The sequence below is a fragment of the Typopeltis vanoorti genome, chromosome 2 (genome assembly GCF_054136105.1).
Source record: "Typopeltis vanoorti isolate ZY-2024b chromosome 2, IOZ_Tvanoo_1.0, whole genome shotgun sequence".
NCBI classification, from domain to species: Eukaryota; Metazoa; Arthropoda; class Arachnida; order Uropygi; family Thelyphonidae; genus Typopeltis; species Typopeltis vanoorti.
In genome coordinates, this window is record NC_143550.1 from 89259833 (window position 1) to 89273377 (window position 13545).

Below are 13545 nucleotides of genomic sequence, written 5' to 3' on the forward strand. Positions count from 1 at the left end.
TCCTCTTTCATCTCATCTATCCCTCTCTGCAAGTTAGTTACTCGCCATTCATTTACCCAATCAAAACCATCTCCGTAACTTGAGCCTTCCACACTCCAGACTCTTATTTTATCATTCATACTTCACTTGTCATTCTCTCCTATCCCGTTTGTCATTCTCTCCTATCACACTACTCATCTACCGACATTCATTTCCCATCCCTGAAGCAACTAGGTGTTTATCGATATATCTAATTCATTAATTTCCTCCCACTGTCTGCATTTTGAGCATATACACAATCCTGCTTCTCTCACCCGACACATATCCAACTCCCAGGAGGCATACATGGCGCAATCACTGCATGCCACAAAGACCTTTATTATATTACATATAGTAAAGTTCTTAAATGCGGAGGACTCGGTGACATGCCATTTGTGATTGCAGTTGCATCCTCCATCATTCCTTACTGCCAAGTACGTAACTACTAAACTAATCGCTAAAAATATATATATATGAACACTGTATCACAGATATATAAATAAATAAATGCTAAATATAAACATATATATATATATATATATATATATAAAGTAGGAGAGACAGAATGAGAGAGGGATATGGAAGTGCTAGAAGTGGAGAAAATGGAAACAGTAGGAGAGAGGGAATGAGAGAGATGTATGGGAGTGCTAGAAGAGGAGAGAATGGAAACAATAGGAGAGAGGGAATGGTAAGAGGTATAATGTATGGCGACTCAATGATCCGTGGTGTTCAAGATAGGATGCGTGAGGAGTGTTTGCCAGGAGGAACAATAGAAAGGGTGGCTATGACAATTAAAAGAGGTGAAAGGGTGGATGACTTGAGTGGTAATGTAAGTCGGGCAGTGAGCGATATGAGGTTTTTGCTTGAGACTGTGCAGAAGAAGACAGAGAGAGGAAAAATAGTGTGTGTGTTGCCTAGGTATGATAATGATGAGCTGAGCAGAAAACAGTCGAGAGGAAAATACAAGATTGGATAGAAGAAAATGGGATACTGTATCGGGGACAGCATGGTTTTGTGAAGGGTATGTCATGCCTCAGTAACTTGCTCACGTATTATAACACAGTGACGGCTGAACTGGATAAGGGTAATGGGTTTACAGTGATTCTACTGGACCTTGCTAAGGCCTTTGACAGGATATCACATGGAATTCTAATCAGCAAATTGCAGCATATGGGGATGGATATAGGGTTGGTGAGATGGATAGGAGGGTGGTTGATGGAGAGATATTATAGAGTGGTTTATTCAGGAGTAGAGTCCACAAGACAGCCTGTGACTAGTGGTGTGCCACAAGGATCTGTTCTTGGACCACTGCTGTTTAATTTGTTCATTAATGATATAAGGATCTGAGAGGAACAGTTCATTGTTTATGGATGATGCAAAGTTGGATAGGGCAATAGTGAATGCAGATGACATCAAAATTTTGCAAGATGATTTGGATAGATTGGAGGTCTGGGCTAAGGTGAATGGATGTCAATTTAATGTGGCAAAATGTAAGGTTATACATTTTGGGGTGAAAAGATTAGCAGCAGATTACTACATTGGTGGAACTGTACTCCAGGAAATTGATGAGACACGAGATTTAGGAGTGTTGGTGGATAAGGAGTTGAAGTTTAGTGGGCACATTGCAAAAGTGGCAAAATCAGCTCATCACCAAATAAACCAAATCACTTGGTTGCTGAAGAATACGTTGACAAGCAGAGACAAGCAGGTTATTGTTCCTCTGTATCGAGCCTTGATAAGACCCACATCTCGACTACTGTGACCAGATTTGGTCACCTAGGTTTCTTCTTGATGGGGAGGAGGTGGAGAGGATCCAGAGGTGAGTGACCAAGATGATAGCAGGTCTGTGGAATGAACCTTATGAGAACAGGTTGAGGATTTGTGGGTTGCAAAAATTTGTTGATAGGCGGAGGAGGGAGATATGATTAAGACATTCAAATTACTGAAGGGTTTCTATAAAATTAATTCAGAAGATATTTTTGAGAACAGGGCTGGTTGTGGGAGGACTAGGGGATATCCATGGAAACTGGGCAAAAAGTGTGGTTAGTAAAGGTGTTAGAGCTGGGTTCTTTACTTTTAGAGTGGTGAATGAGTGGAATGCGCTCCCAGAGTCTGTGGTGGATGCTGTGACAGTGAATGAGTTTAAGGCGAGGTATGATAGATACTGTATGAATGTTGAATAGTTGTGATGAATATGATTTGGGGCCTCCCTCGATGAGTCTAATGACTCCCTGGAGTTGCCCGTAATAATAATAATAATAATATATTTAACACCATACTGCTATTTCTAAGGCATTTTCTCCATTGTTTTAAATTTATCCTTATAGTAAGATTGGCTTTGGATGTCCTATCCCACTTTTCCTTTCATGTTAGGCTCAATAGCCTGTCAAGATCAAGTAACTTGGCTTTCCTAGAAACCTGATACTGCTTATGATAAAGAAATTAGTCCTATTAGCATTATCTATCTTAGCTGTAAATTGAATATGTATTTGTATGTTCTGGATAGTTTGCCTGTTTTGCAGGAGGAAAAAAGCTGCCACTGCCATACGAGACCAATTATCTCATCTCCAGTTGAAAAACCCTGATAAAGGTTCGTCACTTCCTAGATGGGATTGATGCCGAGGTTGTTCCAACCCACAAGGGATTCGTCTATACATACCAACTGAACTATGGAATAGCTCAGTTGGTATATAGCTGCAGTGAAATAGCTATGGAGACTTGCTAGCCTTGTATGTTTACTACCCAATTGATGAAAATTACACTTGTAGCTGTTCAACCTTAACTGCCATTTAGGGTATAAAATATCTTACTTAGAATTTGAAGCTATGTTCCTTGCTCATTAATTATTGTTGGTTTTGCTTTAATGTTATCTGCAAATTGTGAACATGAAACTTTTAATTCCTTTAGGAATAAATGTGTGTGTGCACTTGCAACCCCATCTGTGAAAGGCTGTGTGCCTATAGTACATTGGTACTACCAATGGTGGTCTAAAGTCTAGATAATTCAGTTCCCCTGCTCTAGAGACCAAATGTTGTACTTTTTCCAAGATCCTTCTAAGTAGAGTAGTTGTCTCACAATTGATAACAAAAATAGTCTACTTACAAATATCTAATAAATATCTACAGGTTGAGTAGGCATAACAGTGATCTTTGTGCGAACTCCTAGTTAGATCATGTCATTTGGTGAAATAGTTATAACATTGTTCTCTGCGTTTTTCTCTCAAACTACCCCACTTGGTTCACTGCCACCTTTTTTATATATCTGATCCACAAATAAAAGATCCCTATAACATATCATTACCATGTGTGTTGACAAAAAGATAAGAAAAAAACAACAACATTATATTGTGTGGTGTTTTATAGAAATTTACTCATTAGAGTCATATTGAATAATAGAGTATATAAAACATGTTTTCCAGGTGGAACATTGAAACAAATAGCTGATGCTTTGCATGGAAGGAATGGACATCAGAATTAGTGGAAATTCAGGAAAAAAAATTATCTTAAAAAGGAATTTGAGGAAGTTGTTTCAGGAAGTAAAGGATAATTGTATTGTTGTGAAAGTGATTAGAAGGAGAACAGAGATAATGATGGCAAGATGGTTGGGTTATGCAAGGGCAAAGGATAGTCAGTCTGGGAATGTATTGAATGAATTCATAGTGAAGTTGCAATGGTGTAAGGTTGGCAGATTGCATTTTAATCTGTTTGATGTTGGATATTTGGAGAAACTATTCTTTGCTGACAATGCACAAGAGTCAAGATAAAATTAGTATACCTAATGATCAGAGAAAGATTTGAAGCAAGTTGTGGGAGGACAGGAGGAAGATGGATAAAAAGTTGAAGTGCAATTATGGTAGGACAAAGCAATGGAATGCATAGATGTGGAGAATAGAGATATAAATGGAAATCAGAGTCAGGATCAGGGAAACAGGAATGGATAGACTTGAAGCACCTGGCATATGGAGTGATGGTGCTAGTGAGGTGACCTCAAAGAGAGTAGGATTATTATGTTTGTGCTGTTGTAAGAAGTATCACAAATAACAGAACTGAGTTGGTTGCATTGATTGAGTCCATATTCCCTGAGATGATGTACTGTCAGGAAAAGAAATGGAAGAATATAGAATTTTTTGGAAGGATAGAAAGATGAAAAGAGACAATGCAAATAGTCAAGATAGCTAGTGGGATTGAATGTGAGGGATATGGTGTGTTCAGGAGTGACAGGAAGAATAAAATGGGGGGAGGACTGTTATTGATGATAGCTGATGAGCTGCAGCCAAGGAGAATAGAAGTGGAACTGCAGGATAGAGAAAAGAGCACGTTTGAGGCCATTTGGTGTGAGATTGTGGCTAGCAGAACTAAATATACAATTGGGTGCTGCTATAGACCAGGTGATGGAATAGATGGTGGAGATAGTATGCATAAGCAAATAGAAGAAATGAGTGGAAGGAGGGTAATTATTATGGGAGATTTCAACTATGGTAACATTGATTGGAAGGAGGAGAGGACACATGGGAGGAAGGAATTGGATTTTATGCGGTTATTAAGGGATAACTATCTGCGACAGCATATAATGGAAAATACTAGGGGTCAGAGAGTACTTGACCTAGTAATTGCATCTGAGAATTTGGCTGTAACGAATATGACCACGTTGCCACCAATTGGTGAGAGTGATCATAGGGTCTTGACTTGGGAGGTGGCTAAAGGTGTGGAATTTACATTTCAGACGGAGTACACGTGGAATTATCAGGCTGGTAAGTATGACAAGCTTAGGAGTTTGATTGGTTCAGTTCCTTGGCATGTAAAACTGCAAGGGCTGGATGTTCATAGTGCATGGGAGGTGGTTAAGAAGTGTTTGCAGGAGGCAATGGCTGACTGTATACCTAGAGTCAGAATAATAAATCAAGTAGAGGTTAAACGGATGAATAACACCATTAAGCTTGAGCTGCAAAAAAAGAAACAACTGTGGAGGGAATTTAAGGAGAAAGGTGACTGGCAGGCACATGAACGGTATAAAGCGCAGGCCAGAAGGGTAACGAGTGTGGTAAGAAAAGCAAAAGTGGATTATGAAAGAATTAGCCATGCAGGCTAAAGACAATCCCAAACAGTTTTTTTCGATATGTTGCAAGTAAAAGAAAAAATGTATGTGGCAGAATGATTTTAAAGAATGCCGATGGTAGGGAGGTAACTGAATCAGTTGATATAGTGGAATTACTGAGCGAGCACTTTGCAAGAGTATATCATCCAGGTGGGAATTGTGGTGAATGAAGTGGAGGTGAATAGTCTATTACAAAACCTCAGTGTCAATACATCTGTGGGATAGGATGGTATACCAGTTTGTGTCGTACGTGAAGCGGCTAAAGAATTGTCAGTGCCCTTGACCATTTTGTTTAATTTGAATCTCAGGTCTGGGTTGGTCCCGAGGGGGTGGAAAGAGAGGGGAAATAGTGCCACTGCATAAAGGAGGCTCCAAGACTACTGTTGTAAATTACTGACTGGTCAGCATATCAGGAATCGTTGTCAAGGTCTTGGAGAAAATAGTCAAGAGGGAAATACCAGATTGAATAGATGAAAATGGGATACTGTATGGGGGACAGCATGGTTTTGTGAAGGGTAGATCATGCCTCAGTAACTTGCTTACGTTTTATAACACAGTGAGGGCTGAACTGGATAAGGGTAATGGGTTTACAGTGATCCTACTGGACCTTGCTAAGGCCTTTGACAGGATACCGCATGGAATTCTAATCAGTAAACTGCAGCATATGGGGATGGATACAGGGTTGGTGAGATGGATAGGAGGGTGGTTGATGGAGAGATATCAGAGAATGGTTTATTCAGTAGTAGAGTCCAAAAGACGGCCTGTGACTAGTGGTGTACCGCAGGGTTCTGTTCTTGGACCGCTACTGTTCAATTTGTTCATTAACGATATAGGAAAGGATCTGAGAGGAAGTGTTCATTTATTTGCTGATGATGCAAAGTTGGGTAGAGCAATAGTGAGTGCACAGGATGTCAAAATTTTGGATAGTTTGGAAGACTGGGCTAAGGAGAATTGATGTCAATTTAATATGGCCAAGTGTAAGGTTATGCATTTTGGGGTGAAAAGATTAGCAGCAATATATCACAGTGGTGGAACCATACTCCAGGAGATTGACGAGGCCAGGGATTTGGGAGTGTTGGTGGATAGGGAGTTGAAGTTTAGGGGGCACATTGCAGAAGTGGCTAAATCAGCTCATCAAATCACTTGGTTGCTGAAAAATACTTTAACAAGCAAAGATAAACAGGTTATAGTTCCTCTGTAATGAGCCTTGATAAGACCCATCTAGACTACTCTGCCCAGATATGGGCACCAGGGTTTCTTCTTGATGGGGAGGAGGTGGAGAGGATCTAGAGACGAGTGACCAAGATGATAGCAGGTCTATGGAATGAACCTTATGAGAACAGGTTGAAGATTTGTCTGTTGCAGAAAATTTGTTGATAGGCAGAAAAGGTTTGATATGATTAAGACATTCAAATTACTGAAGGGTTTCTATGAGATTAATTCAGAAGATATTTTTGAGAATTTTTGGAAGCTGGGCAAGAGTGTGGTGTTAGAGCTAGGTTTTTTACTTGGAGAAAGGTGAATGAGTGGAATATGCTGCCAGAGTCTGTTATGGGTGCCATGACTTTGAATGAGTTCAAGGCGAGGTATGATAGATACTGTGTGAATGTCGAATAGTTATTCTTGACATGATGTTAGGGCCTCCCCCGATGAGTCTATCGACTCCATGGAGTTGCCCGTAATAATAATAATAATAATAATATTAGTGTATCTAATGATCAGAGAAATATTGTGTGTGGAGGACAGGAGGAAGATGGATAAAAAGTTGAAGATGTAATTGTGGTAGGACAGAGCAGTGGAATACATAATTGTGGGGATGATAGAGATAAGAATGGAAATCAGAGGAACTGGGGGGGGGGGGGGTGTTAATGATAGTAGAGGAAATGTGTCCATGAATGGAAGTTGTAAATGGTGTAATTACATACTGTTTGTCGGTCCCCCACCCATATACAGACTAGAAACCATTTATATGATCAGAGCTAATGCCGCAGTGGCTGTCATCATGGCAGAAAGCACTAACAAATAAATTACACAAGATTATGCCTGAAATTAAGCACTGGAGTCTTGGCAATGTGAAAACAGAAGAAGTTTCCACATTGCCTAGAGGAAGTTATGAGAAGAGTGTTGGTTATGCAGAGTGGTTAAGGGAGTGTGGATTACAGAGTTTGTAGGAAAAGAGGAGATATGATAGAGACCATCAAGTTAGTTAAGGAATTTACCAGATGAGTACAGAAGGAATTATAAAAACATGGGGTGGTAGGTTAGTAACAATGAGAGGCCATCCCTGGAAGTTGAACAAAGATATGGTGAAGAAGGGTGTATAGAGTAGATTTTTTACATGGAGAGTGGTTGGCTAATGGAATGCATTGTGAATGCAGGGAGTTTAAATGATTCTGAGGTTCAATATGATAGACATGTTACTGGTTGAGTGGAACCTCCCATGATTAGTGTATACTGCCTTCTTGAAGGTTACTCTAATAATGATGATAATAATTTCTAACTGGATGTCAGATTCATAAGTTAAAATTAGTTTAAATTAGTTACACTGTATTGTACATGGCTGCTTTAATGTTCTGATTAATTTCTTTATTTATTATAAATTTATTCATTTGACTTCCTGGCACACCAGCTCTCCTGTTGTTTATTTCCAAATTTAATTTGCCATGTTCACTAAAAATGCTTAAATAGCTGAATGTTTTATTTGTTCCCATTCATATGAGAAACTTATTAAAATAGATGTTTTCTGTGTTCCTGCCTATTTTATAATCTTTGTCTTTTTATTGCTAGTTTTCATACCGAATTTGTTTAGGCATTTATTAAATAAGGAATCTTGAGAACTTTTCTTAGATTTATTAAGGAGTATAGTATAATCCATATTATTTTTATTGTACAGGCACCTCCATGGAGTCCAAAAGTTACCCTGAACCCACTAAAAGACTAAGAACCCACAAATGACCCAGCAACCCACTCCACACACTCGCAACTCTCCAAGAAAAAAAATCTAGTTCCAACACCCCTACCAACCACACCCTCATTCAACCTCCAGGGGTTGTGCTGTGGTTCCTCTAGCTAAAGTGTTGAAACATTTCCCCTGCATCAATACCAAAAAACCCTCCATCACACACCTTCTCCTCTTCTCCCATCAACCAATCTCTGCAACCCATGCACAGACCATGCACCATTTCATTCACCTGCCACTAAACCTCCAAGAAATCCAACAGACAAGACCTGAGCCCAGCAATCCAGATGTAAACACACCAAGGCCCTACAAAGAACAACAACAACACCCTTATTCCTACACATAAATGCATTCCCCAACAGCCAAGCAATTTTATGAGTTACCCCAGCAACATGTCCACCAAACTCAAATTCCCTGTCCAACATCACCACCACCATCAAATCCCTAGCCTCATCCACCTCCCAGGGCACAGTTCCACCAATCTGGCACACAGCCTGTAATCCACCTATCCCAAAATGTGCAACCTGCACTTTTCCATGTCAAACTAACATTCACTATCCCTTGCCTATACTGACAGCTCAAATCATACCACAAGCCCGCCCTCCACATCACCTTGATTAACCATTACTCCAGTCAATTTTGCATCGCCAGAAAACAACTGAACCCTTCCCTTCAGGTCACCTCCTATATCATCCATGCACAAACCAAACAGCAGTGGTCCCAGCACCGAACCCTGCAGGACACCATTAATCATCCGTTTTTTGCCTTGATTCTGCCCCTCATATACCACTTTTCAACATCTGTCCAGCATCCACCTCCCAATCAACATAACCAGTGTCATATTCATCTCCATCTATTCCAATTGCATAATAAAGTTCCTGTGGCACTCGGCCAAATGCCCCAGCAAAACCCAGCAAAATCACCACACAGCCATTTCCCTTATCCAACTCAGCCATCACTCTACTACAAAAAGCTAGTAAATCACTAAGGCATGATTGACCCTCCCCCCTCACAAACCCATGCCACCCTCCATTTACCCCCCCCCCCCTTTCTTCCCAATCTGACCCGTCCAGCACCCCTACCCACACCTGAGATACTGATTGGGATGGATATTAAATAACAGATCCAAACAGATGATGAATTTGAACCCTTATTTCATACCTGATTTTGCATCAAACCATCTTCCCATATCTCATTCAATTTTAACTGCTGACTTAATCAAATATAGTGTCCCATTTACACTGTATAATTGTAGAATTTTGAACAGATATTCATTGGCATCTTATTATATGCATTTTCCAGATATACAAAACTTAAATATAGATCCTTCTTATATCTCCAATCAGCTTGTGTGATCAAGGTTTGGTACCATGGAAACATGCTGTATATGTTTATGGATATATTGTTATAATTATTATAAACATCTGACCTCCACAGACTCATCAGAGGGGAGGTCCATTCTCTCTCTCATGCAAGATCATCAAACCATGCCTTAAAGCCATTCATTTTGTTATATAATGAAACCTGTGGAGCATTCATGACTAAACATACACACACATTAATAACCACATTTATAACATTAATAATCACATATTAATAACCTAGCCACAGTAATAAGATTTTTTTTAAATAAGTAAATATTTTGGCTATGATAATATCTTAGTCGTATCGATAATATATGATAAAATCTGACTATGATATGTCGATGACATCTTCTGTCTGGGGTCATTCTGAACAAGAACTATACTTGTTTCTAAATAAAATCAACCTTCTTCATCCTTGCATAAAATTCACACTAGAAAAAGAATCTCCACAGAGTATCTCCTTCCTGGATGTACACAGCCAAAGAAAAGAAGATGGTTCTATCTCCGCTTCTGTTCTATCGTAAGCTGATATTTTCAGGTCACTACATTCACAATTCTTCAGCTCATCATCCATTTCAAAAATTTGGCATCATTAAATCATTAGTAACCAGAGCACACAGATGCTGCTCCTCCAAAGAATCTTTAAACCAAGAATTGGAAATAATCAAAAATACAGCCATACAAAATGGATAGAATCCAAAAACAACTCAAAAAATCATCAGTCACTTTCCCACACATCAACCTAGACAAGAACAAGCCTGTAGAATTACCATACCTTATGTCAAAGGCATCTCCAAATGTCTTTCAAAAATTATGAAAAATATAAATTGGCTGCCAACTATAAACTTAAATATAGATACAAACTTAAATATAAATAGAGATTCAATCAACCAGATCTACAATTGGTTACTTTCTCCTAAAGACAAATTCTCACCTCTGATGCTACCTGGCATGTATGAGGTCCAATGTTCCTGTAAATTTTCCTATTATGTTCAGACAGGTAGATCCATTAACAAATGCATTTCAGAACATCAAGACCAAGACCATATCCATCTTATCAAACCGCAGAAATCTGGCCTCGCACAACATGGAATTGAAAACCCACACCATAGGATCCATTGGAAAAAGACCAAACTCCTAAATAGATCTTTATATAAACATGAATGTTTATATAAGGAAAGTGCTGAAACCCTACGTCACAGACCCAATTTGAACCATAATGACGTTCTCACTATTCCTAAAGTCTGGGAAATTGTCATCCTAAATTGTGTAAAATAATTTATATATGTTATCTCATTTTAACGTAATCTCTTTTCTTTTTTCTCTCTCTCCAGATATATTTTAATTTACTTCTATAACACGCTACTACATGCATAGAGAGATTCCATTGTAAGCATGTGCCCTAACTATATGTGATTCCTAGTATTGTTTGAATTAACTGTACTGACGATGTCCTATGATACTTAGGAAGAAATATTTACTTATTAAAAAAAAATCTGATTACTGTGGTTACGTGTGTGTGTGTGTTTAGTCATTTTTAAAGCCATTCAGTTTTCCCATTCACCATATTTTCAAGTGATGCATTCCATTACTAATCACTCTCCATACAAAGAACCTGCTTCTCACTTCCCTACTCACATCCTGCTTATATAGTTTTAAAGGACTGCTCTTGTATGTTAAAAGTTCATGAGTCTTGCAACAGGGTGAGTCCCAAAGGAATGAAAGGTGGGAAAAAATTGTTCCACTTCACAAAGGGGGGGGGGAATAATATTATAGGCCAACCTCTTTGTGTCTGTGATTGTTAAAGTGTTAGAGAAGTTGGTGAGGACTAGAATTTGGAAATGGGATGATAAATAATAGTAGTATTTATTCTTTATGATGGTCAACATGGATTGTTAGAGGGTATCTAGTAGAAATAATTTTAAAAAAAAGTTTCTATATATGTTTCATCTTTTTAAAATAATGTTTATATATATATGTTTCAGATAAAGATGAATGCGCTGAAATTCCATATCTCTGTGAACATAAGTGTATTAATACCTGGGGTTCTTACAGATGCACTTGTCAGCAGGGCTTTATTCTTCGTCAAGACAAGAGGTCCTGTCATGGTTAGTTATGCACTTGAATTTACCACACACCACACCACATGACATCACATGTGTTTTAGGATTAAATGACTGGGAAACCAAGATGAGAAATAAAAAGCAGATTTTAATGGCATGACTAGTTTCATCTTTAACAGACTTCTTCAGGTGCAAAAAAAAAAAAAAAAATAATAATAATAATAGAAATAACCAAACAAAAACCATAAAGGAATTAACTCTAAATAGCACTAACATTTTTATGTTAGTGCTGTTAGGATTATTCAACATCCAAACATAAAATTTGCAGCTGAGTTAGAAGTTAAGGTTTCTTTTCCTTTTTTGGATGTTAAACTGACTCGTTCAGTGGAGAAATTGAAAATTTCGATTTACAGAAAATCTACCCACATAAACAGATATCTCCATTCTCAATCCTACCATTATCCCCCACGAAAGTTTGGAATCATTTCTACACTTGGACATTGGGCTCACTCCCTTCTTTATGACGAAGAAGAACTTAACAAAGAACTCAATTTCCTCTGGACTACCTTTCAACTGAATGGCTATTCCCAGAAAACTATTAACAAATTCCTGTTTAATCCACTCTCTCTCTCTCTCTTGCCATAATGAGGATAACACAAGTGTTAAAGGTAACATTTCTGTACCCTACATCAGCTCTGGCTCTCCCAAATTGGCCAAAGTCCTTAGGAAATACAACATATGGACTTGATTCACACCTCTACCAAAATTTCACTCCTTACTAAGCCATCCTAAATCTAGATATAACAACCTAAAATATCCCGCCATCTACTAGATTTGGTGCAACTGTGATAAACCATACTTTGGCCATACAGAGAAATCCATTGAGTTACGCATCAAAGAACATCAGAGAGACATAAGTTAAGGGAGAACATGAGCCAATTCTCTGTCTACCCATGTTTTGTTTTCCGCGAATTCCAATGAAGATAACCATACCCATCCAGTACTATGGGACAAGTCTAATAATATTTTCCATTGTTACTATGAACCTGAAAGAAAGAGATTAGAATCTAAAGAAATCATCCTTAATCCTATACATCTCAACTGCAACCTGAGTTACAACCTATCAGACTGTCATTGTGCTGCTATCCAACATTGGCTTACACGAGATTTTGAGAGCACACGTACGCCCAACAATGAAGTCAGAGAAAGAATGTTTTTAAATACACAAATGTCAATGCATTAACGTTGAAATGTATATGCTAACTTTTTGTATGTTTAGAGTTAATTCCTGTGCAGTTTTTGTTGGTTATTTCTATTATTATTATTATTTTTTTTTTTTTTTGCACCTGAAGATATCTGTTAAAGACAAAACTAGTCATGTCATTAAAATCTGCTTTTTATTTCTCATCTCGGTTTCCCAGTAATTTAATCCTAAAAAAAACATGTACGTCAACCAAGCAAATCAGTGATCTAAATTATTTATCACACATTACATACATATGTGTATGTGTGTGTAATTTTTATTCAAGTTTATAATAATAAATATTTTATCTAATTTTCTATGCTTGTTATACAAGGATATGTTTTATTTTGATCTTAATAAATTTTAATTAAAATTTCTTCTTATGATGCTATCTTCTGTCAAAGGTCAGCGACCATCTTGGCAAACAAGTGTTATGACCCCTCCTTATTTCGTGGTGGGGATATGCTGTTTATTCTTATTACTTTATTGTTAAACTTATCTCTTATTCCCATATATAACCTTCACTTTTAAGACATACTACACTTATTCCGTTCTTTATTTAAATCTCCCCTTTTTAATTAAGCAGTCGTATTGGCCCTTCTATAGTTTAACCACATGTAGTTTACTTAGTGTTTAGGGCTTTATCCTTGTGTGGGACATGACCATTTACACATCACTCTAAGACAGTCCACCCGATAAGTATTGACAAATTTATATTATAACTGCGCCAGCCAATACCGAGGATAGATGGGACTTTTACCCAGGATGGCTCTCTCAGAACGATACACAATAATTAAACTATAA

At 38.0% G+C, this 13545-nt stretch overlaps 1 protein-coding gene across 2 annotated transcripts in view; it reads left to right on the forward strand.

Annotated features, from left to right (window-relative positions):
* Positions 1 to 13545, forward strand: part of LOC150109235 (uncharacterized) — a 415237-nt gene that overhangs the window by 332385 nt on the left and 69307 nt on the right. For both annotated transcript variants that reach the window (XM_090406508.1, XM_090406517.1), the window contains one exon: positions 11421 to 11543. In XM_090406508.1, the coding sequence (XP_090262634.1) occupies positions 11421 to 11543 (123 nt within the window). The remainder of the gene's footprint in view (positions 1 to 11420; positions 11544 to 13545) is intronic.